A 24,037-nucleotide genomic window follows, 5' to 3' on the forward strand; every position below is an offset into this window, starting at 1 on the left:
CTGTAGTGCGCGTAGAACGCGGCTGGAGCATGTTCCGCCTCCTGAGTCGGACGCTGGGGCGAGGCTTTCTGCGGCGTTGCCGGGGTTGCTCGGTGCGCTTGCTCCCGGGTCCAGCGGAAAGCCAGGAGCTCGAGGTGTTGGTGCCGCCCCCCCGAGTTGCGCCGCATGCCCGGGGCCCGGGCCTGCTGCCACTGCTGGCAGGTGAGGGGCGCGTGCCGGGCGGGGCCAGTCGGGCGGGGCCAGGGCCGTGGGCCGGGTCCGGTGACCTCAGAGGCCCTTCCCGCAGCGCTCGCCTGGTTCTCGAGGCCTGCTGCAGCAGACGGGGAGGAGCAGCAGGGAGCAGGCGGGGCCTCCGCCGCCGACGCAGCGGATGAGGCCGAGGCGGAGATAATCCAGCTGCTGAAACGAGCCAAGGTGAGGAGCTTCGGCGAGCGCGTAGTCTTTGTGGGCAGATCTGGCGGCCTTGCTGCTGCGCATTACTCCTAGTTTACCGAAGCATGGATAATGGTTCCGAGTAAAATTGCCCAGAATTAGGTGGGGCATTGGTATGGGATCCATCCAGGCCGGTCTGTCTCTAAAGCCTGCAGCAAAACTGCTGCAGTCTTAAGTACAGGTGGAGATGGCCCCCTAATTTTCATCCAAATTATCGAGAACATTTTGTAGTTGTGCTTATCAGTTAAATCAGCCAACCTGAAGTGACATCATTTTGCACATACTGTATATGTGGCATCCTGAATATGCAATTTGGTGTTGGTTGTGCAGCTTGCTTCTTTTCTAAATTCTTTCCTCCACATCCTGTCTTCTTCTCCCCTTCAGGATAGCTCATCTGTTTCATTGGGCTAAATACCAACTTGATGCCAGTGTCCAAAATGATATTCTCAGTACGCTACTGACATGCTATTTCCATTACCTCTCAGACTCAGTGTGCCCAAAACTAAACTCTTGATCTTAAATGCTTCCCCAACACACTCTATCATCATCTTCTGTTTACTAACTTCACTTTCTTGGCCTAGACACCTCAAAGTCGTTCTTTTTGTTCTTCATTTTTGAGGCAGGGACTCACTGTGTAGTTTAGACTAGCCTTGAAGTCACTATGTGGTCCAGGCTGGCCTCAAATCATGGTAATCCTCCTGCCTTAGCCTTCCAGAGTGCTGGGAGTGCTGGGATTACAGGCACTCGACGCTGCGCCTGGCCTCAGAGGCAATCTGAAAACTTGTACCTTATCATATTCTTTTAATACACAGCAATAATTCTTAGTTCCACCAAATCCAAAATATTTCTCACATCTGTTCTTTTTTCTCTATTTCCCCTGCTGTCCTGACCCCACTGCAGTCAGTCTGTGCTGCCCTCCTCTCCCTTACAAACCATTCTGCATACAGTAGTCTAAGTGATGTTTTTAAAAATGTAAATGAAAAAAAAAAATAAATGAGAGCACTTCACCTTCTTGCCTGAAAACTGAATTCCCACTACATGAATGGTAAAAATCTAAGATCCCTTCTGTGGTCTGCAAAACCCTACATAATTTAAAACAGCCTTTCTCACCCACCCATTGTGTACTGATCCTCTGGGAAATCATCACTCTTTCACATCTCTTTCCTTGTATTCTAAAGAACCATTCTGTTGGGGTAGGGGCTTCATTCATTCTCTTTGGGACATTCTCTGCTTCAGTTCCTTATTTAGTTGATTCATTTTCGTTCTTCCTTAGTTTAACTCACTTTCTTAGAAGATTTGTCTGACTTCTGTTGGAGGAGACCCTCACTCCTTTCCATTGTTTTTCTTCATAACTTTTTTTTTTTTTGGTACCGGTGATCAAACTTGGGTCCTTTCGGTTGCGAGGCAGGCCCCGGAACCACTGAGCTAAATCCCTGTCCCTTCTTCATAACTTTTATCATGAGTTGTAATCAAGCTTACTTTTCCCACAGGATCTCCTCCAGCCTTCAGAAGAAGAGAGGAACAGGATGAAGGGCAAGCAGTTTCCTTATGAAATATAATGTAAAGATTGCTCACATTCCTTCTGCCTGCATCTGTTGGGCAAAACTTCATAATGTGGCCACACTTTGCTGTATGGGAAGCTGCCCTTCCTTGTCACCTACGTAAACGTAATGCCTCCTGCACAGCAGGAGTAAATATCTGATGAATAGCTTCTTTCTACATATTGGGATATATATAGCTATATCTTCTTTTGTCTGTTAGCACTTGCATCTACTATGCTTATATTTGACTTAGTATTATTTTATCTTCTTTTTTTTAGTTGAGCATCATGAAAGATGAGCCAGAAGAGGCCGAGCTAATTTTGCATGACGCTCTTCGCCTTGCCTATCAGACTGATAACAAGAAGGCCATCACTTACACTTACGATTTGGTAACTATTCTAACCATTCTGAACTACTGATGCAGAAGGATAGATGGTGTAGAAGGGTTATTTTCTTTGTTGGTTTATATTCCTGACATTTAGGATGAGGACATCCTAAGCTCTGGTTTTTTTTCAGTCCTGGCAAGGTCAGTAGTAAGACATCTCAATTGTTGCTTCAATAATGAGTAGACCTAGATTTGGTTATCAATAGAGTATATGCAACAAAGTATTTACTTCTCATACCATTGCTGTACTGAGCTCCTAGCAGATTACTTTCTCCACTTTGAACTGTCATTTTAGGGGTGAAAACAAAAGGAAATTCTTAGCTTAAAGGTTTTTGACTAAGTAAAAAAACATAATGTTCTAAACTGGACAATTTATAATTTACTTTCAGATGGCCAATTTAGCATTTATACGAGGTCAGCTTGAAAATGTAAGTAAATCATCTTGTAATATCTTGAATTTGTGAAATACTAACCTCAAGGGAACTGCAACACAGGGTATAGGCTAAGCTCCTGTCACAGAGACCCCACAATATAGGTTTGTTTTTTTTTTTTAAATAGTGTATTTCTTTTTTAATACTTTAGTCTATGGGTAGGCTAAGGACTGAAGGGCAGGTTAGGCATCTCTGCTGTCTGGTCCAGAAGCCAGGTTTTTTCCTAAGGTAGGTCCTCCTGTGCAAGGGTGAGCTGATTCACTTCCAGCCTCACAGGGAGAAAAAGGATGAAGGGCAAGCAGAGTCCTTATCAAATATGGTTTAAAAGTTGTTCATGTTCCTTCTACCTGCAATTCTTGGCTAGAACTTTTTATGATCAAAATTAGTTAAAAGGAAAGCTAATCTACTAATTGGGAGGATTTTATAACTAAAATAAGAGAATGGGGTATTGGGGAAATTAGTCTTCCACAATGATTTGGATAAGAAGTTAGCCTTTGAATTAGTTTCTACTCATCACAAAGTAGGTTAAAGTACACAGGCTATGGGGTCCTGATATTTTGGTACATTCTCCTTTCACAGGAGTACTGTTTTCTGTATTTATCAGTGCGTGTCTTTATAAGGAATGGTCCATCAGACTGGTACTTAAAATTCAGGATCATATAGATAATAGGTCTCAAATAAAAGAAAACTCTTTTCTTTATGCTTTTAGGCGGAACAACTTTTTAAAGCAACAATGAGTTACCTGCTTGGAGCGGGTATGAAGCAGGTAAGGACATTGTGTACTACTTGTCCTTCACTGAGGCAGTTTGCAAGTTGCATTTCCTGAAAACTCCCCCATTCCCCAAAACATTGCTTTGACCAAAAGAGGTAGATTTTATTTTGCTCCTAGACCTTTGTGAAAATGGCTCACTCTTTCAAAAGCATGATTGCTGAGGAATTCACAGTTGGCTAATTTTTCTAAAAGAATAGACTGTGGTTTTGAAGTCAAAATCAATCTAGAAGTTGATATGAAATATTCCATGAAAAAATTTTACTTGTCATGAATTTCTTTTTTTTTTTTTTTTTGGCATAACAGGAAGACAATGCAATAATTGAAATCTCCCTGAAGCTGGCCAGTATCTATGCTACTCAGAATAGGTAAGTAGTCAGAATCTAGGTGTGGTAGCAGTCAAGGAATGACACTGTGGGCAGAAAATGTTGACCCGTGGGGTGTTACCTAATCTCATTTACCTATAAGTCATCTATGGCCTCCAGAAAATTGGGTGTCGTACTCCCAGTTGTCCCATACTTCACCTTTGCAATTTTAAGGCTTTTTTCATTTTACCCCTGCTGTTTTTTCATTAGCCTGCTATGACAGTCCTCATACCTCAGTCTACCGTATTATAAAGCTAATCAATTTTCTGTTTTTATTTGAAAGGAGATGGGAAGTTAGAGTGGGAGATGGAGTTTAGATCTTCCTGTAAGTGGAGGGAACAATAGAAAAGCTGTGGAGGATGATAGACTTTGAAGAAGCCACATTGCTGATTATAGGCATCAGCAAAAGAGGAAGTTAGGTAAGAAGTTAAGTGGTGAGAGTCACTGTGGGAATATCTTGTTGCTTATTTTGTTTTCTGTTGTAGAAAATAAGTGATTATTTTTAAGGCCTTAGCAGAGGGTTTAGAATAAGATATTCTGGGCCTGGGATTTAGCTCAGTGGTTTCGCCACCTGCTATGCAAGTGCAAGGACCCAAGTTTGATCCCCGGTACCAAAAAAAAAAAAAAGGTGGATCTATAGAATAAGATGTTCAATTTAAATGACTTGACCACTACCTTTAGAGGATATAGAAATGTTGATAGCTAGGTTTCAGGAGGGGAAAATAGCCAGAAACAGAAGGGGGCCCTTTGGGTAAGTAAGTCAGGAAATGGGTGCTACTTTTAAGATAGTGCTTAAGTCTAAGTTACCAAGAAGAGACAGCCAACTCTACAGGAAGGCTTTAGATATGAGCCAAAACCTGGGAACACTTTTATTACTGCCAGTCTCTAGGTGGAATTCAAAGATGAAGTAAAATATATCAGAAAACTCCTCTAGAGATTTATATTTTGAGGGTCATTAATTTAGAGAGAGAAGTAAGGCTAGCTTCGTTTAGGGTATTAGTTGCTGCAGAAGTTGATGCTGGAGGTTCAGACTGACATCAAGCCAAATATTGTACAAAGGGTGCTCATTGACTCCAAAAGCCCTGGCACTGGTCCCTGCTGCCTTAGTCACCAGCTCCTTCATTCTTAGCCAGGCCTGCTTATTCTCCCTGCAGCTTGATTGCACACTAGGTAGGCTAGGACTTCTGAGAGCCTTTGACTTCAGGACTTCTGAAGAGCTTTGAGTTTGGCTGGTGCCAAGGAGTATTGCAGCTGGGCTCAGTTTCCCTTATAGTAGTATCAAACAGGATGAAGTCTGATCTCCTGGAATAAGAAGCCCATAGCCAATAACACTGGAAGGTAAGATAGATTCATAATTAGTCTTGTAGAGGTCAGAGCCATTGAGGTATCCATTAATGATTAGCTTCTAAGTTATTCTGTACTTTTCAGAAATGTGAGCTTTTAAAGGAAGCCATGGACAAGCCAGGCATGATGGCACACGCCTGTAATCCCAGCACTCAGGAGGCAGAGGCAGGAGGATTGCCACAAGTTCAAGGCCAACCTGAACTACATAGTGAGACCCTGTCTCAAAAAAAGCGCCATGGCCAGGTCCTAAGGCTTAGAAGGTCTGATCTGAGTAGGGAGGAGAGTTGTTTGTAGACATTTTGCTCTGACTGGGAGCCTCTTATGGCAGTCTCCTTCTCCCACATATCCTGGCCAGAGATGGTCCCTCTTAAGGTTTGGGTCCAGTGTAGGAAGTAGACACTTCTATTATTCTGAGAAGAGAATAGAACAGCAAGACCTTGCAAAGCATTAGAGAATAATCAGCTTTGTAGTGGCATTTCTAGTAAGAAGAGCAACAATGAAAGCTGAGTTTTTGTGTGAAGGAGTTTTCTGCTGTGTTACTCTGCATCTCTGTATGGAAATTGGCAGGAGAGTGAATCTGTTTGCTTGGGTGCCCTAAGTTGACTGGATCCAAGGCTATAGAAATGGGCTAAATATCTTCCCACACCATAGCTAGGAGATCCATTTCTGTAAAAGAGACTGATTGGGTAAGTATTAAGTGATCAAAGCTCCCCAGAAGCTGCATGAGGGCCGAAGGTGGGTCCTCCTGTGCAAGGGTGAGCTGATTCACCTCCAGTTTGTGTGCGGGGGAGGCTCACTCTGCAGGCCAGCATTACTTTAACTAGGTGTGAGGCATTCCCATGTGGAGAAATGGACTTAATGAACTGTGTTAATGGGGGATGCTGAAAGACTTCCCATTATGCCAGTTAGGAAAATTTTGGCAGCACTATTAGTTTTTTATGTCTTAATTTGCCTTAAGTAGATGACTTTAGGAAAAATAAAACTTCTGAGGGAGTGACAGCATAAAGAGACATTTAACAAGGTCCCTCTTTCTCTTACTAAGATGGCAAATATGAGGGCAAAAGAAGAGTTTGAGGTAAATGGCTGATTATCGCTCTTTGTTTCACAGACAAGAATTTGCTCTTGCTGGTTATGAATTCTGCATTTCAACTCTAGAGGAAAAAATTGAAAGAGAAAAGGAATTAGGAGAAGATGTTATGTCAGGTAGGAAACTAAGTCTTCTGGGTATGTCTGTTCCACAAAGGGCTTCACTGCTGCACTTTGAGAAGAAGATGCCTTCATTCTGGAAGATGTTTGGTTGTTCTAAGGCCTTAGCAGAGGGTTTGAAATATTTTGCTTAAATGACTGGACTGTTGTTTTTTTGGAGATAGGGTCTTGCTATATAGTTCAGGCTGGCCTTGAACTCACAGTAATCTTCTTGCCTCAGCGTCCTGAATGCTGGAATTGCAGGCCTGTACCACCACGCTCAGCTTTTTTTTTTAACTCCTTGGTGACATTTTTCCTTTTTCTTTTCTTTTTTGGTACAGGAATTGAAGCAGTAGTTTGGTAAATCCCTGAGTTGCCCAGGCTGGGCTTGAAATTGCTATCCTTCTGCCTCAGCCTCCCTCACTGCTGGGATTACAGCTGTGCACCACCATGTCTAGCTGACATGTTCATAATTTATCCCTTAACTTTTAGTTACACATAACCTTTAGGAAATTAGGGAGCAGAAAGTTCAGTCTCTAATCAAAATGCTATGTAACTATGCAGGTTAAAGATAAAGAGAAAGAATCTCATGTTTCTGCAGTTCATTCTCACTCATGGGAGGATAGGAACAAGTGGAGCATGCAATAAAGTCTTGAACTCTTGGCTGTTTGTGTTTCTTAATTTAGTTTGAAGTATTAGGAATTTTAAGATTTGACATTTCATTCTGTAACTCAGTTCAGTTACTCCATGCCAAGAGCTAGTGAGATACTAGGAATACCATGCTCAACTGTATCATCCCTGAAGTAAGATACCACAAGAGTTGTTGGTACCCAGTTGTCTTCAGATTCTTTCTTGAATGTATGTAAAACTTTCTTCTTCATTGTTCTACGAAAGCCACTTTTATCAAAGTCACCAAATGTGATCCTTAACTTACTCATTAGTAGCCACAACCCACGGAATCCCTGTCTACTGCTAGAAACACTCCCCTTGGCTTCTGGGGCACCTCACTGGTCTTTTCTTTTTCCTTTCCTGACCTCTTAATGGTGATGGGCCTCAGGACCCTCCCTCTTCTGTTTTCCTTCTGCCTTCATGCCCTAGCATGTACCATGTAGTCCCTTACCTTTCACTACAGTGATACTTCGGTTCATGAATGCAAATTTGGTTTGCAAACAGAAGAATTGGACAGAATTTTGTTTTTGTTTGTGAACTCTGCATCACATCTTTTCCAGAATTGTGGAATGTATTAAGTTCATGAACTGAAGCACTGGTGGAATTACACCTTCAACCCCAACTTACATTCAAATAGCTGCCTTATGGGTCTACTGACTTACGGGCCATAACTTGACTTGAATGTTAAATGGTCATCTCACACTTAACACATCCAAAATAGATCTCTTGATTTCTGCCACTCAGACTTACTCTCTAGCAGTGGGCTCCAGGTTAGTAATGGCACCAACATTCACCAGTTGCTTTGGTCAAAAATCTAAGAATTGTCTATGATTTTTTCCTTCCTCATACTTTATCTCCATCAGCAGGTTCTACTGGATCAACCATCAGAACATGTCAGACCATATCTCAGCCCCTTACCCACCTGCTGTAATCCGAGCCGCCAGTGTTTCTTGCCTGGTTTCCTATAATCTCAAGGTTTTCTTGCCTCCTTCCCTTCACTGCCTCATGTGATCTGTTATCCATAAAGTAGGCAGAGTGATCTTTTTAAGACCTCCGTGTCATGGTATTACCATTAGAGTGAATTCTGAGTGCTTATGTGGACTGCTAAGGCCCTCTGATTTGGCCCCCACCTATCTCTCCTATCTCACCTGCTGCTCTCCCTTTGGTCATTTCCCTTTTACCGCGCTGGTCTTTTTGCTGTTTGTGTGCATCTCAAATTCTTGACATCTCAGTCTTTTCTCTCTGTATTCCTTCTCCTTAGACTCTTCTCCCCTATCCTTTCATCGCCCACCTCCTCACTTTATTCAGGCAGGTCTTTGCTTAAATACAGTGTCACTTCCTGAGAGGTCTTCCATGACTAAAACAATTGTCTATTCCCAGTGTGGTTTTGCTCTTCTGTCCTTTACTTTTCTAATCATCCTGGGAAGTAGAGGTGTGTTTTGTGTGCTTGTGTTTATATTGCCAGTAAAAGTATATTTTTGTTCAAGTGTCAAAGAGAGATTGAGAAGTCATCTGTTTTGCTTATTACCAAATCCTTGGTACCTAGAACAGTGCCTGGCACATAATAAAAGTTCAGTAATTACTGAATGAAAGAACAAAAGACTTAACAGTTAAGACTGACAAGTAAATACAGTTTCATTGCAGTGTGAAACCTTCAAAAGATGTAAAAACAAGTCTTATTATCATATATGTGAGGTATTCACACACCCTTGGCTATCTTACATTTAGGACATTGATGTTAGTTTCTTAAGAATGTAAAGCTACCTTTTTCAACTCCAAAAGTAATGCCAAAAGTAATACCTTTTTCAACTCCAAAAGTAAAAAAAAAAAAAAATTCAAGAAAGTAGCTTTTATTTCTTTCTTTCTTTATTTTTTGGTACCAGGGATTCAACTCGGGTCCTTGCACTTGCGCAGCAGGCGGTGAAACCACTGAGCTAAATCCCTGGCCCTATATATTTTTTAATGTTTTGTTTTTTTACCTTTCTCCCCTATGCTCTTTATGTTTTAAAAAATAAATTAGGGATCATTTGTAGCCTATTTTTTAAAATTGGTAATATATTGTGAAAATACCTCTTTTTCTTGAGCCAAAAGAATTTTTGACAGAACAAGCTAATTTCTATTATAAATATTAATCTTTTTCTAGAGAAGAAATTAATTTCTCCTTAGCTTTGAACAAAACAAATTACAGATTCATGTACTTTTTTTTGGGTACCAGGGATTGAACTCCGAACCTTGAGTTTATGAGGCAGGCGTGGTGCCACCGAGCTAAATCCACAACCCTTGATTTATGTACTTTTATTGGTGTGACTAACCCTATCCTAAGAAAACATTACTTAAGATCATGTTTAAAACTTGGTATGGAGTAGTTTGTTTCTCATGTTGTAGATATATTTGTAGCTGTAATTAGGAAATGCCCATGAAAAGTTAAGTGAAAATGTCAGTTACAATAGTTAGGAGGAACCTAATTTTCTAAAATGTATAGATTAAATACAGTGATACAAGTTTATATTTGTCTTTTTAAACTTAATTTCTATTGCTATGTATATAGTATACAAAGTCAAATAGTATTACAAAGCTTTATCTAAAATGGGATTTCCTTGCTGAATCTCAAAGAATCTGTTTTTAACACAACCAGTGTCTTCTGGTATTTACTTCCACATTTCTAAATAACATAAACTTGCTGTTTCTTGATTTATTGTTTTGGGAAGCTATTGACTCATGAACAAGTAAAGATTTTTGTTGTTTTTGTTTTTTGTTTCTTTCTTTTGAGACAGGGTCTCACTATGTAGTTCCGGCTACCCTTGAACTTACTCTTATAGTCACTCAGTGATCCTCATGCCTCAGCTTTCCAAGTGCTGGGGTTACAGGTGTGGAGCACCACGCCTGGCTTGGATGAGTGAAGACTGAGCACAGCTTTTGTTTGTATCTGTATTATGAATATATAAATAGTGTTGTTTATGGAGCCAAGTATAATATGATTACATAATTAGGCTTGCAATTTTATATATAACTTTTTGCTTTTTCTGTACTTGTTTTTTTGGTTGCTTGATTCATATATATATATGTATCTCCACACACACATATATACATACATATGTGTATATATATATGACATTCTTAACTGTAATACTTACTTTTTGGTGCTTTTGTTGTTTTCTTTATGATTTTTTGAGACAAAGTCTCACTGTGTTGCTTATACTGACCTTGAGCTGACTGTGTAGCCCAGGCTGGACTCAAAATCACTGTGATCCTCCTGCCTCAGCCTCCCAAGTTGCTGGGACTACAGGCATGCACCACTATGGCCGACAGTTTTTCAACTTCAGGTTCTCCCGGGGTCCAGGAACTCATTGGCTTACTTTTTATTGGCATATCTGGCTTAATCATCATTGTGCTTTGTATCTCCCACAACTTTTTGATATTTCGCATCTCCTTTGATTCTTCTCTACTTTTGTTATCTTTGTAGCTTTTATTTGTTTCATCCCTGAATTTTTATTGTGGTATTTTAGGAAGGAATGGAGATGAATGCATGTGTTTAATTCAGAATGATGTATCTACATTTTAATCCAGTCTCTTGTTATTAGACATCAAGGTAGTGTCCAGATCATTTTGTTTGTAGAGTACATTCTTAGCACGGAACTGCTGGGTCAAAAGCAGCACATTTTAACGTTAGTGAATATTGCCAGATTACATTTGAAAGAACTACGTCAATTTCCCTTTCTTGGTTTTGCTATTTATTTACTTTGTGACTTAATTAAATTTGTTAATTGCTATGTGTTTTGGATCTCAAGAGTAATATTCTTTAGGAGGATTGAATGAGTTAATGGATATAAAACACTTAAAATAATGCCTGACAGCTGAGAATTTAGCTCAGTGGTTCTGCTGCCTGCCTCACAAGTGCAAGGTTCTGAGTTCGATCCCTGGTACCAAAAAAAAAAAAATGCCTAACACGCAGTAACTGCTCAAAAAGTTTATTACTTTTAGTTTTTTGGGGTTTTTTGTTTGTTTTTGGTACCGGGGATTGAACTTGGGTCCTTGCGCTTGTGCAGCAGGTGGCAAAACCACTGAGCTAAATCCCCAGCCCTATTACTTTTAGTTTTGATATTGGGGTAAGGCCATGAGCCCCTTGTACTCAAAACTCACTAATTTTTATAGCTTTGTGGTAAGACATTGATAGATTGTCTGGTTTTGGGGGGTTTTTTTCCTGGTAGGCAGTGAGGCTTACTTGTTTGCTCCTTTTTGTAAGGACATTAACTCTCTGGGTTCTTTTCTCTGATTTGTATTTATAGAATGGTTAGCTTTCTGTTTTTAATGAAAGGGGAATGTGAAGCTAACATTTGTGTAGACTTAACAAAAATGGACAGTGACTGTACTGCCAATACCTTGGAAGCTCTGTGTGCCTGGCCCCAGTTCCATTCTCCTTCCTACCCTTGAGATACTGCTCTTCTGAATATTGTCTGTAGCCTTTACTTGCTTTTCTTTAGTTTTACCTATGTTTCCCTTAAGATAACATTTAGTTTTTCTATATTTCTTATTAAAACTTAGAGATTAAATGAACCACACAATAGTCTTAGTTCAGGGCATTTTCATTACTTGCATGAAACTTTGGCATAGATCTGAATTTATGTCCTTTATTTTTATTAGTTTTTAATTTTATTAATGAAAATATTTTTATTTTTATTAATTTATGTCCTTTATTTTTATTAATTTTTGTTAATTAAGTTCCAGATATTCTAGGATTCAGATAACAAATAAAGTAAAATTCCTTGCTCTTCTGGAGCTTAATGCTCAGAGATCAAATTAGATTTACATTATATTTATAAATTACTTTGGGAAGGTTTCTGTCCAAATAAGTATTCCTTTACAGTACATAGCAGAAAATGTCAACTAAAATTAGCTTAAATAGTAAGGCCAGTTACTGTCTCATATAACTGGCAATTGAATGATAAGGGCAGATTGTTGAGTTAGTTGATAGGCGGTTCCTCAGTATCATGAAAGATCAGGTTCATCCCTCCACACTGTCATCTCAGTGTATTCCTTCTCCTTATGCTCCCTTTGGGGTTCAAAAGTGACTTTAGAAGTTCTTAGAACTTCTACAGAAATCTCATCTCAAAATGGCATTGTCCAGAGGATCAATGCAGTCTTTCCTTAAGTCCCCAGGTAGACCTATCCTTACTTCTGATTGGCTCTACCATGGTCTTTGATAAGAAAAATGGGATTATTCTCACTAGCTAAAACTGGTCAATACCTGTTTCTAACAGAATGGGACACACACACACACACACGCACACACACACCCTGAGTCTTGTGAGGAAAGAATGGGCACAGGGACAAACAGCTGCTCTGCTAGCAAAGGACTTTGGAATATTAGGGCTTCCACTGAGGAACATGGTGTAGGGCTCCTACTTACAGTTTTCTTCATCTAAATGCAGCAGCTGTTTGATTCTGACTGTTACTTTACTATTTGCTTTTTAGTTGATTTTCATGCTGTTTCCAGATTTATGATTATACAATAGGAGAATAATAACAGTTCTTTTCAGATAGTTATACTTCTGTCTCCTTCCCCTCCTTTATTAAATTTAGTTTATTGAATGTAACTTTAGACCAAACTAAATAGTAATGGTATTACAACTTCATCTTATATCTAATTTTGTACAAAACTATATGAGTAGATTTAGTATTATATATATAGGGCAAACCAGGCTTGGTTGTACGTTAATTATTCGGTATACTGCTCAACAGTATTTAATGGTGGTATTTTATGTAGAATGTTAGATTATGTTTCTCTTAGATTATGTTAGATTCATGGTTTCTCTTGTCATTGCAGGATTGTATTTTAACAAGATAAACATGTATTTTATGCATTGGAATGATCTGATCTGTTCCATGAAAGTTGTCTATGACCAGCTCTCCTTTAAAGTTAATTCTTTGGTGCCTTTTTCCTTCCTTCTCTTATGCATTTTAAATGTCTCCAATTTTCTTGATTTAATTTCAGTGCCCAGGACAGTGCCGAGAACACAATAAACATTATCAAATACCTGTTGAAAAAAATAAATGTATGGTTGAAAGAATTTGAGATCTTTTATTTCCCTAGAAGAAACTTTCAGGAATTATATTTTTTAAGTGCAATATACAATATTATCTTACATACCTGAGGTCATATTTCTTTTCCTACTTAATTTTATGGATTTATTTCTTTAAAAATTAGTAAAATATTTTCCACTTTGATTCCTTCCTCCTTCTACCCTTGAAAGTTTTATTATCATATTTTAAGTAATTAAAATATTTCTGGGGCCAGGGATTTAGCTCAGTGGTTTCGCTGCCTGCTGCGTAAGCGCAAGGACCCAAGTTCGATCCCCGGTACCAAAAAAAAAAAAAAGAATTAAAATATTTCTGGACAGTCAGAAGTGTTTTTGGTGGCATAACTGGTTTCATGAGTACTTCAAGTCTGGAGTCTGACTTTGAATCCTGTATCTGTTACTGGTTAGCATTAGACAACTTATTTAACTGCCCTATTCTCAGAACCCCTCTCACAATTCTCATGAGAATTAAATGCTTCTATGACTGATACACTTATCCACAATGTAAGAGTTTTGTGGAATGTGATATATGACTCCTTTTTTTTTTTTTTTGAGTTTTGGTGATACAGTACTTTATTTAGAAAAAGATAAACACCACTGATTCTAAGATATTTTTTTCTTTCAAATGACACTAATTAGAGTAGTCCAGGATAATAGATGTATTTACACACTTAATACAAAATAAATATACAGTATTTGGAAAACTTATTGATTCATTTTGCATTTCCACTGTTCATCTTGTGTTTCAATTTTCTTTACTTTTTGTTTTGTTTTGTTTTGGTACCAGGGATCGAACTCGGATCCTTACTTTTGCAAGGCACGCGGCAGAACCACTGAGCTAAATCCCCGGCCCTTCTTTGCCTTTTGTAAATCCTTTTATTCCTTGCTTTGAAATCGACTTTTGGCTCTGGTTTTACCCACTGTATTTCTATTGGTTTTTCCTCAGCTGGTGTAACAAAAACATCATCAGTAGGATCGTGTGGAAGAACAGTCTTTGGCTCTTTCTTTCGCACTTTCTGCACATCTTTTACTTGCTGATTCTCTTTGTGTTTTGCAGCTGTGATGGATCTTATGATACACCGATGCATGTTTGGTGACTGGTAGTGAGGATTTTCATATAAAGTTGGTCCTCCAAAACTTCCCTGAAAAATCTTTATCAGATTTAAGAAAAAACGAGGTCCTATTTCTACAAGTTGAGCATCTTCATCTATGACCTGAACGTTCCGAAACCATATCCTATTATCCAAAATGGTGAAAGTAAATACATGGTCCACAAATGGCTGGTTTTTGGGATGATATCGTGCCGTACTAAAAATCTGAATTAAGAGTTCTTTTAACAAAGCATAATGTGGCAGTTCATCAAAAGCAGGGTCAAAAAACAAAATCGGCCGAGAACCTTTCAGTTTCCAGTCATCTTCAGTTCTGCTAGGGTATGAATATTTTGAACAAGGAATTTGGCAGAGGGCCCATGAGGTGAATTCGAAAGCCACATATAAAGATCTTGTTTATTCTTAGCTTCAAAATAGATGCATTTATTGCAGTTTTTCATTTCACAGACCTCATTAATCACGAATAATTTATCTTTACGATCCATTTTGGTATCTGCTTTAGAATGAGGCATCAATGTTCTCAAGTCTTGCATTAAATGTCTTGTTCTGAAATTTATTCCTCTGGAAGAAAAGATGAGAATCCGTTTCTTATTTTTCCACTTGCCCTTGCAAACGGGACCCGGGATACAGTCCTTCTCTGCTTCTTCCATCTCCTTTGGCACAGCTGATGACTTAGCTGGAGGCTCACCATCTTTTTTGTTTCTTTTTGGCTTCTTCGCCGAAACCACCAAGTCCCCACGCCGCTTCCTCTTGGTTGCCACCATCTTGCCTTGCCACTTTCCCTCTTCAAATGTACTTTATTAAATGGCTTTGTTTATTGCTCTCAGTTCATGAAGGATCTTCCTCCCTAGTCATGGTTTTCCCTTGGTTTTTGTCAATTTTGTTGATCTTTTCAAAGAGCTAGTTTTATAACTTTTTTGTTGTTGTTAGGTAAAAATTTAACAGATTTAATATTTTTTTCACTTCCGGCAATGGCCTTTATAACTGTAAGCTTTACCTGCACCCCATAAATTTTGGTATGTTACACATTTATTTTTATGAGTTTCAAAGTATTTCTCAAGATTTTTGGAGTGTATTAATTTCTAAATGTTTGTGAATTCCCCAAATTTCCTTCTGTTGTTCTCAGTTCATTTCACTGTGATTGGCCAGTGCTTTTCCTTTTTGAGACAGGATCTTACTATGTAGCCCAGACTGGCCTCAAACTTTCGGCAGTCCTCCTGCCTCAGCCTCTGGAGTGCTGAGATTACAGGCATGTGCCACCACACCAGGAAGGCCCGTGCATTTTGGTCCTTCTAAATTTATTGAGATTTGTTTTATGGCCTCTCAAATATGCATATGAGAGGAATGTATGTTTTCTTGTTAGGTCTAGTTGGCTAATAGTGTCATTACTGATTTCATCTAGTTTTTCTAGAAAAAAATATTTTTTTCTTTGATCTGGTTAGGCTGTATATATCTTTATTGTGAGTTGTCAAATTTTTCTCTTTAGGGTATTTATTAGATTTTAGATTTCTGTTATCTACTGTATCTTCAAGTTTTCTAAGTCATTTTTCAGTGCCTTTCGTTGAAAGCTGTGGTTGGATTCTTTTAAAAACCTGAGACTCAGCTGAGTGTGGTGGGGCATGCCTGTAATCCCAGTACTTGGGAGGCTAAAAAACAGCTGTTTTCAAAGTCTTCTGTAAGATAAGTACAATTTGACATTCTGCCTGTCCCTTTTCCCTGTGATTTGGAAATCCTAATTTTTCTGTATTTAGAAATTTAGACTTAATTTTAGACTAATAAAATCTAGAATTTTAGACTTAATGAAATTTATCATGGAGGATTTTGAAGCCATCTTGTTTGCCTGTTTTGTAGGTAGTCTATTTCCTCCTGCCTGGATGATTTGTAAGAAACCAGCACATGATGAAGGAGTTGTCTCCATTAGAATCATCTGCTCCTTTGGTGAATGTTTTTAGGACCAGGTCTCTTGAGCCTCTGGAACTTGTCTTTAATGACTGTTCAATTTGCTCTGGACTTTTACTTAGGAATGTTATTTACCAGAATGTTTGCTTCTCTCTTCTGTCTTTCATATTCATCCTGTCTTCCACCAGTTTTCTTGTCCATATTTTGGGCATTTCTTCAACTTGTATCCCAGTTTATTTTCAGAATAAAATGTATTATTGATATATTTATACTGATTTATTATTTATCAGTATAATTTATACTGATTTATTATTCAGAAGGGTCAGTCCTGTGGTTTTCTTCTTCTGCTTTGTTAAAATAAGAAATTTTCAAGCATAAATGTGTAAAATTTAACAAATAACCTTTTTACCTTTGCCTCAGCTTTGTCAGATTTCAGAATTTTGCCATATATGCTTCAAAGGTGTTTTTGTGGGGTTTTTTTGAGGGGGGACGTTAATTGCTGTAAACCCTCCTCTCCTTGCCTAGGTGGAACTACTCTCCTGAATTTGGTCTTGTTCACCTATTTATTACATATATATATATATATAAACAATATACAGTAGTTAATGTGGTATACTATACAGTTGTTTCTGCAAGCTGTTCTTTTCAGACAACAAAATGCTGTTGAATTTTTTTTTTTTTAAATGTTGAAATTTGTCCATGTTGATACTGAAAGCAGTTTTTGTAGCATAGAGGCCCTGTTTGCTTGCTGAACTGCATGTCTGCTGTGGTGTTCCAGGAATAATGCTGCTTGATCACCTTAGTACAGTATGCTACACTTGGGAATTCTCTTTGGCTGTATTTTGAGTAAAAGTTTCTGTAATGAATCCTGGTTTCTTCAGATACTAGGTTTTTTTTTTCTTTTTGAGATGGGATCTTACTATATCACTAAGTTGCCCAAGTTGGGCATTCTCTTGTGTCATCTCCCAGAGTGCTGGGATTACAGCCATGTGCTACCGTGCCTGGGTTCATGTACTGACTTTTCAGTAGTGTATCTTTTTCTGTAACTAGAAATAATTCATGAAAAATACAATGTTTGAAGAATGCCCCTTTCCCCGGGTTCAAGTGATTCTTTGGGGGCTTCATATAAACAACTTCAGTTTATTGTCAGTTGTTATTAAGCTGTCTGATTTTCTTATCTTTTAGCATTTTTTGTATTATTATTTTAAGAATTATATTTCAATCAATTATTTCTAGGGGCCGGAGACTTAGCTTAGTGGCACTGTGCCTGCCTTCCAAGCACAAGGTCCTAAGTTCGATCCCTGATAACACACACATACACACACACACACACAAATTATTTCTAAGGGAGCTCTTTTTCAATACTTGATTAAATCTGTGAGATTTTTCTCTTGGTAGTATTCTAACAGTTTTCTTATAGAGGCTTTTTGTTTTGGTACTGGGGATCAAACTTGGGACCTTGTACTTGCGAGGCAGGCGGCTGAACCACTGAGCTAGATCCCCAGCCCTGGAGGCTTTTTATTTTTTGAAAGTTCTGTTACAGTGGACTTTTATTTCTTCCTTGGTCATATTTTTAGTATAGGCTTTTAACAAGGTATTTCTATTTATGGGGTCAGAACATTCTTCGTATTTTTTGTGGTACTAGGGATCAAACTCAGGACCTTGTGCTTGCGAGGCAGGAGCAGTGCCACTGAGCTAAATCCCCGGCCCTTTTTTTGTTTTTTGAGACAGGGTCTCACTATGTAGCTCAGGCTGTTCTTGAACTATGTATTCCAGGTGGGCCTTGAACTCATGGCAATCCTCCTGCCTCAGCCTCCCAAGTGCTGGGATCACAGGCATGCACCCACACCTGGTGCTTCATAGAAATATAGCTAGAATTATACCTCATTAATTATGCTTTCTGTCTTTTCTTCCACTCTATAGTTAATTGCCATTCCTAATAACAGGAGTAATAGTTTTCTACTAGAATCACTTGTCACTTTATTCTTGTACATACGTAGGGTTTGTTTTCAGCAGTGTGGAGCTGGAACCCAGAACCATGCATGCTAGGCAAGGACTGTACAACTGAGCTACATTTCCAGCCCTGTATTCTTGTACTTTTGAAGTAACACCATTGAACATATCTAATTATGAACTGTAAAAGATAATATTTTTTAAAACCACAGTAACATCTAAAGACAACACAAATCTCAGAAAGATAATTCAGCTATTACTTTTGGAGCATATTCTATAGTGTCTAGAATTAGAATAATCATACATGTTGTTCTGTGATATTATTCACGTTGAACAGGTTTTTTTTGTCTTTAAATGTTTTCAGAGAATATAAATTTTAGTAGCCGCACAGTATTTCAACACTTCTCAAATTTGTTACAAATCATTTATCTACATGGACTTGTTTGTACTTGAAGGAGCATGGAAATTTACTGCATTTTTTTCATTTTGACTGCTTTTTTTATATAATAATTTAATCTCATTATTATAAATACTAAGCTGCTATTTGCTAAGTTTTTACTCAGTATTTAAATTTTTTTTTGCTTAGCCTTTTAGTGTTCATTATAGTTTTTTGTTTTAATATTCTCTTTTAGTAGAGAAACATAGTGTCTTTACATGGGACATTTTCCAATCAGTTATATTTATCCATAAATTAATAGACTATATTTACAAAAATAATTTTCTTGAACATTGTTTCATAAATTTGTAAGACGTCTAAAACTACTCCTAACTTGGTTTGTTTTTTTTTTTTTCTGGTACCGGGGATCGAACTCTGGTCCTTGCGTTTGCGTAGCAGGCAGCAAAACCACTGAGCTAAATCCCCGGCCCTCCTAACTTGATTTTTAAAAGATTAGTATTGACCTCTTATATATCACTAAACAAAAGCAAGTAACTTTAGATTTCTGCTGGAAGCAAAGCTTCATTTTTTCACTTTCATCCTCTGATATTATCCCAATAGCTGTCTTCATCCACTATAACTGTGTTTTATTTAAACTCTCTCAATAATTGATCATAGTTTTATTAGTAACATAGTCTTTAAATTGTGTGCCATTTCTGAATTTTTTGAAAACTTCAAAGATACGGAAAGAGAGAGTTGCTATGAATGGTAGCTTTAGTCATCTTCTAATTTTATTACATAAGATTCAGAGCAACCTCTTTTTTGTAGTCCTTTATATGAACGTTTATTTTTTGCTTATTTTTGGCAGTATTTACATTTAACACTGTATTATCTTCTCCACATTATTTGGTTCATCTTTCAGAAGTCTCTGTGTAAGTCACTACTGGTTACTGGTCTCTAGATCTGCTTTCTTCAGTTTTTATGTGGTGTTAGGTGTTTTACATTTATTCACATGTTTTAAGTTTATTCCTTTTCAGATATTGTGTGGTTCATTCTGTAATGTTTTGGAATATTCCAGCCTTTATTAATCTTCTTGAAAACTATAGAAACTGTTCTTTAAATTTGGCTTGAGACTTTCCATTCAGAATTTTGAGCATTCTCTGGTTTCTTCCTGCAATTTATTTTTTTCACCTTAGAGATTTTTCATTGGTCCTAGACTTTTTTGGGGCGGTGGGTACCAGGGATCAAATTCAGGTCCTTGCACTTGCGGGGCAGGCAGGGGAACCACTGAACTAAATCCCCGGCCCAGTCCTAGACTTTTGTTAACTCTTTCTACTTTGGGTTTATCTATTTCTTTTGATAAATTACTAGTTTCACATTTCATTGATTTTTGGAATGTTAATCTACTTAAAATGTGTGTGGGGAAATTCCATGATTTTTAGCTAGTCCAGCATGTCATTTAATTGGATTTTAAACCACCTAAATTGTCTTCTTTCTGTATAACGTAAGTAACCTGAAACACTTGTGGGTCCTTATAACCAAAATGATGAGGTAGGTTGGCTAACTCTGCCTTGCCTTCTTCTATAAAATGCTTGTTATAGCTGCACAATGTTCTTATTTCCTTCTTAGTGGAAGAAAAAGCTAATACCCACCTCCTTCTGGGCATGTGCCTAGATGCCTGTGCACGATACCTTCTATTTTCCAAACAGCCATCACAGGCACAAAGGATGTATGAAAAAGCTCTGCAGATTTCTGAAGAAATACAAGGAGAAAGACACCCACAGGTAACAAAGGAAAATACAGTTTTGAGAAACTGTGGGACTGAAATGCCACACTTACTGGGAATAAAAATTAGTTGGTGTATCCTCAAGCCTAGTCCATTCAGTTTGTTACTAGCACCCCACGTGCACTCAATTACATGTTTCAGAAAGGATTTTAGATTGCTAATCAGGTCTGCCCAGAACCCATTGCATGACTCATGGTTTGAACAAGAGACCAATCTTTCTTTGAGGCAAGTCTAACCAGGCACCTTGTGCTTCTGTAGCTTCAGAGTATAAAACCTGTGCTGAACAGACTCTGCAGACATTCCTTTAGAAAAATCAGGTTAGGGCCGGGGATTTGGCTTAGTGGTTCTGGCGCCTGCCTCGAAAGCACAAGGTCCCATGTTTAATCCTCAGTACCAAAAAAAAAGGTTAATACATGAGTTTCCTTCCCTCCCTTTTACCACAGTTAAAGGAGTGAGGAAAAGAGGGACTACATTAAATTTTAAAACACTGATGTAGTATTATAGAATTTAAGCACAACATGCAAAACGTTGTTAGAACTCTTAATACATTGAATTGAAATCTGACTTCTAATCAGAGTAATTCTTAGAGGTAAGGAGGGGATTCCTTTGTCTGTGAATGCTTCCAGCCACAACCATAAGACAGATTTTTCACTGAGCTGAAAAGTAAGTGTCTGGGAAGATAATTTGAGCTTTGAATGATCTCCAGGAAAGGAATTTTGGACATGTTACTGAGTGTGCACTAAGGGGACTTTCATGAAGATAAGAAAGCAAACAATTCAGATTACCAAGTACAAGAATCACAGGGCCAAAAGTATAGCTTCAGTGAAGGTAAAGTATGGAAGCTTGTAATATCTTTCTTAGTACCAAAAATTTAAATACTCTTAATGAGACTCTTCATAAAACAGATGTTTCTTTTTATTTTGATGAGCCTCAAGATCACCAGCAGGAATGATGTTATAATACAGTAAGGCTCTGGAGGCAGCCAGATGCTGGGAGGCTGACTTCTCAAAATTGCTGAACCTTCAGTCAGATATTATAGCTTATTTTTGTCCTTAATTTTCATTTGATGCTTCTAATAGAATAGGTAGAGTAATAAAACTCAACCTGTCCCTGATTTGTGTATCATTTGTCAGAGTTGAATTAATACTGTCTACTATACTGAATAACAACTGCCTACAAATTGTTAAAGACTTGCCTTTACCTTTTATGGAATGTTAGGAAAGATAAAAATTGTGTATACTCACAATTTAACAAATGTCAAATTAACATTCTGTGTAGATGTGTTTTTAAAGGAAAAGCTAGTTGTTTCTGTTTTCAATCTGCAGACAATTGTGCTGATGAGTGACCTGGCTACTACCTTGGATGCACAGGGCCACTTTGATGAGGCCTATGTTTATATGCAAAGAGCATCAGATCTGGCAAGACAGATAAATCATCCCGAGCTGCACATGGTACTCAGTAATCTAGCTGCAATTTTGATACACAGAGGTAGGTAGCAAAGGAAACTTGACTGATTTGCTTTACAAAGGGATGTTACTGGGTTTATAGATAGATTTGTGAAAAGGTATTTAGGGAGGGCAAGAGGCAATGAGGAAATTCGTAATTTAAAAAAGCTGGTTGAAGGATAGAAATGTTAGGTTGAATTACCATTTCCCTTAATCACATAACTCCTATGTCTGCACTAGCCTGATGAACTGTATAAAGTTTACAGAAAACTCTGCAATGATGGTATCTTATTTCATTCATTCATTCATTCATTTATTTATTTTTGGTTACCCGGAATTGAACTCAGGACCTTGCCCTTGCTAGGCAGGTTCGGCACCACTGAGCTAAATCCCCAGCCCAGTATCTTATTTCAGTAGTGCTTTACAGATTCCTATATGTTCTCACATTTCAATTTATTTTGCATACTGTGCTGGTGAAGCTGGCATGATAGGGACCGAGTGTCATCACTCTACAGTATATTGCTTAGGTGTTCAACTATCATTTTCACTAAGCCTGGATGACAGCTACTATATGGAAGACCATTATGAAGTCCTTGGTTGGTTTAGTGAAGGCTCCAGTGTGTCTCAGAAAAGGCAGTTAGGAATCCGACAGCACTCAGTGGCTTGGAGTTCTTAGACCAGGGTCAGATCTGCCCTAAGGCAGCTTGTTGAAATGAAGCAGGATCAGCCTATCACTTAGTAAGCACACAGCAAATTAGACCTGTATCCTCATTAGTACTATCTCTTCATAGTCACTTTGAAAACACACATTTTCTTCTTCCTTTTCTTTGGGTTATTTTAGAACGATACACACAAGCAAAAGAGATCTACCAGGAAGCACTGAAGCAAGCAGAGCTGAAAAGAGATGAGGTTTCTATACAGCACATCAGGGAAGAATTGGCTGAGCTGTTGAGAAAAAGATCTTTGACTTAACTTTGTCACGCTCTAAATCTATTTTTGTTGTGGGGAGAATAATTTCTGGTAACCAACAGGAATAGTTACTTCAATGTCTGTGGTACCCAGATCAATCATGTAAATCCTTTGTTCTCTATTGTTAATTCAGGTTTCTTCCATATAGCCTTGGTGAAGGACAAGTTGTATACACTGCCACTTTTGTTTTGAAAGGAAAAATAACTTTGACCCAACTAATTGTGACTTCTAAGGACTGATGTTGAGTGATGATTTCTATTGTAACTAGGTGGTGTTCATGCTAGTCTAATTACAGATGGAGATGGGCCAGTTTTCCTTTGGGTATGGTAATTATACTTGGTTATCTCTACCATAAGATTTTGGTTCACTGATTTATGCCCTTTCTTCTCTTCATCAATACTTGGCAGACCAAGCTACTTATCTCATGGCAGAGGGGGATTATGGTGAGTTATTTCTATTACAAACTATTTCATGAAGCACAGTGTGGGATTTAATGCATAAAGGAACATTGCCACCAGCACTCCACATGAAGTTTTAAAGTGAACGTTGGGCACTTGTGAATATAGTACCCACTTGGTTATTAATAAAGGTGAACTATGTGCCTGGTTTTATGTAGCCATTAAAAATGGTGGTGGTGGTGGGGAGGAATGATGTAACCTCTTGCTCATCAATACTGAGCATTCAATACTATTTGTAGCTGTGGTCACAAGTGGTCCTCTTTTAAAGATACACCTGGACTGTACTTAGACCTTCACATTAGGGTTTTACAAGTGTAGATTTAAAAACCAGTAATTCTGATGTGTGTGTTGGTAAAGTAGAGCCACTGACCTGGATCGTAGTCCTGGCTTTCTGATTTTGGAATCTCAGTATCCTCACCTACAAGCGAGGAATAAACAAGATTCTTTCTTAGCCATGGGAGAAAGAATCTGGTCGTATGACTTTTAAATGAATAGACTACTATGTTGAAAGAGATTTATCACACTGCCTCAAAATATGTAAATACAAGATACACAGATTGATGCTCTTCAGCAGCCTTGCAGCTAGCCATTTGTCTGGGGGGAGGGGAGACAGTTTTTCTAGGTACTGCAAAGGAACACTGATATTGTTGATATGCGTGGGGGGGGTGGAATTGGTAAACTGCTATTTTTGGTTCTTATGTATATACTGAAGAATCTTTTCGTAATAAACTAGAAACTCTATACCAGTACTGTATGTATTCCAGTAATCTTTGGGTTACTCAGAAAAATAACTTGAAGTTAATAAAAACAAAATAGAAACCCTGAGATTCAAATCCTCAAGGGT

At 38.2% G+C, this 24,037-nt stretch overlaps 1 protein-coding gene and 1 pseudogene across 6 annotated transcripts; one reads left to right on the forward strand and one right to left on the reverse strand.

Annotated features, from left to right (window-relative positions):
* Positions 1–29: 29 nt before the first annotated feature.
* Positions 30–23,942, forward strand: Ttc19 (tetratricopeptide repeat domain 19). 6 transcript variants are annotated; one of them, XM_087192107.1, is made up of 11 exons: positions 60–201; positions 287–414; positions 1,923–1,992; positions 2,252–2,362; positions 2,748–2,786; positions 3,499–3,555; positions 3,865–3,926; positions 6,376–6,470; positions 20,165–20,319; positions 21,647–21,809; positions 22,608–23,942. In XM_087192107.1, the coding sequence occupies exons 3-11, from the start codon at positions 1,981–1,983 to the stop codon at positions 22,736–22,738; spliced, it is 825 nt and encodes a 274-aa protein (XP_087048233.1). In that variant the 5' UTR covers positions 60–201; positions 287–414; positions 1,923–1,980; the 3' UTR covers positions 22,739–23,942. The 6 variants fall into 6 exon arrangements, with proteins under 6 accessions (XP_004870839.1, XP_087048233.1, XP_087048232.1 ...); XM_004870782.4 differs by lacking the exon at positions 1,923–1,992 and having other exon boundaries at positions 30–201; XM_021248985.2 differs by lacking the exon at positions 60–201 and having other exon boundaries at positions 1,923–1,965.
* Positions 13,815–20,168, reverse strand: LOC110346932 (ribosome biogenesis protein BRX1 homolog pseudogene; annotated as a pseudogene).
* Positions 23,943–24,037: the final 95 nt, after the last annotated feature.

The sequence above is a fragment of the Heterocephalus glaber genome, unplaced genomic scaffold (genome assembly GCF_053883595.1).
Source record: "Heterocephalus glaber isolate CG9 unplaced genomic scaffold, H.glaber_assembly_v1.0 deba00001565, whole genome shotgun sequence".
NCBI classification, from domain to species: Eukaryota; Metazoa; Chordata; class Mammalia; order Rodentia; family Bathyergidae; genus Heterocephalus; species Heterocephalus glaber.

What these genes read in the sequence shown, in the direction of transcription:
- Ttc19 (XM_004870782.4), top strand. Translation starts at nt 30, where the DNA reads ATGTTCCGCCTCCTGAGTCGGACGCTGGGGCGAGGCTTTCTGCGGCGT. An exon ending in CCTGCTGCCACTGCTGGCAG is followed by an intron (nt 202 to 286) that starts GTGAGGGGCGCG and finishes CCCTTCCCGCAG; the next exon opens with CGCTCGCCTGGTTCTCGAGG. An exon ending in TTGGAGCGGGTATGAAGCAG is followed by an intron (nt 3,556 to 3,864) that starts GTAAGGACATTG and finishes TTGGCATAACAG; the next exon opens with GAAGACAATGCAATAATTGA.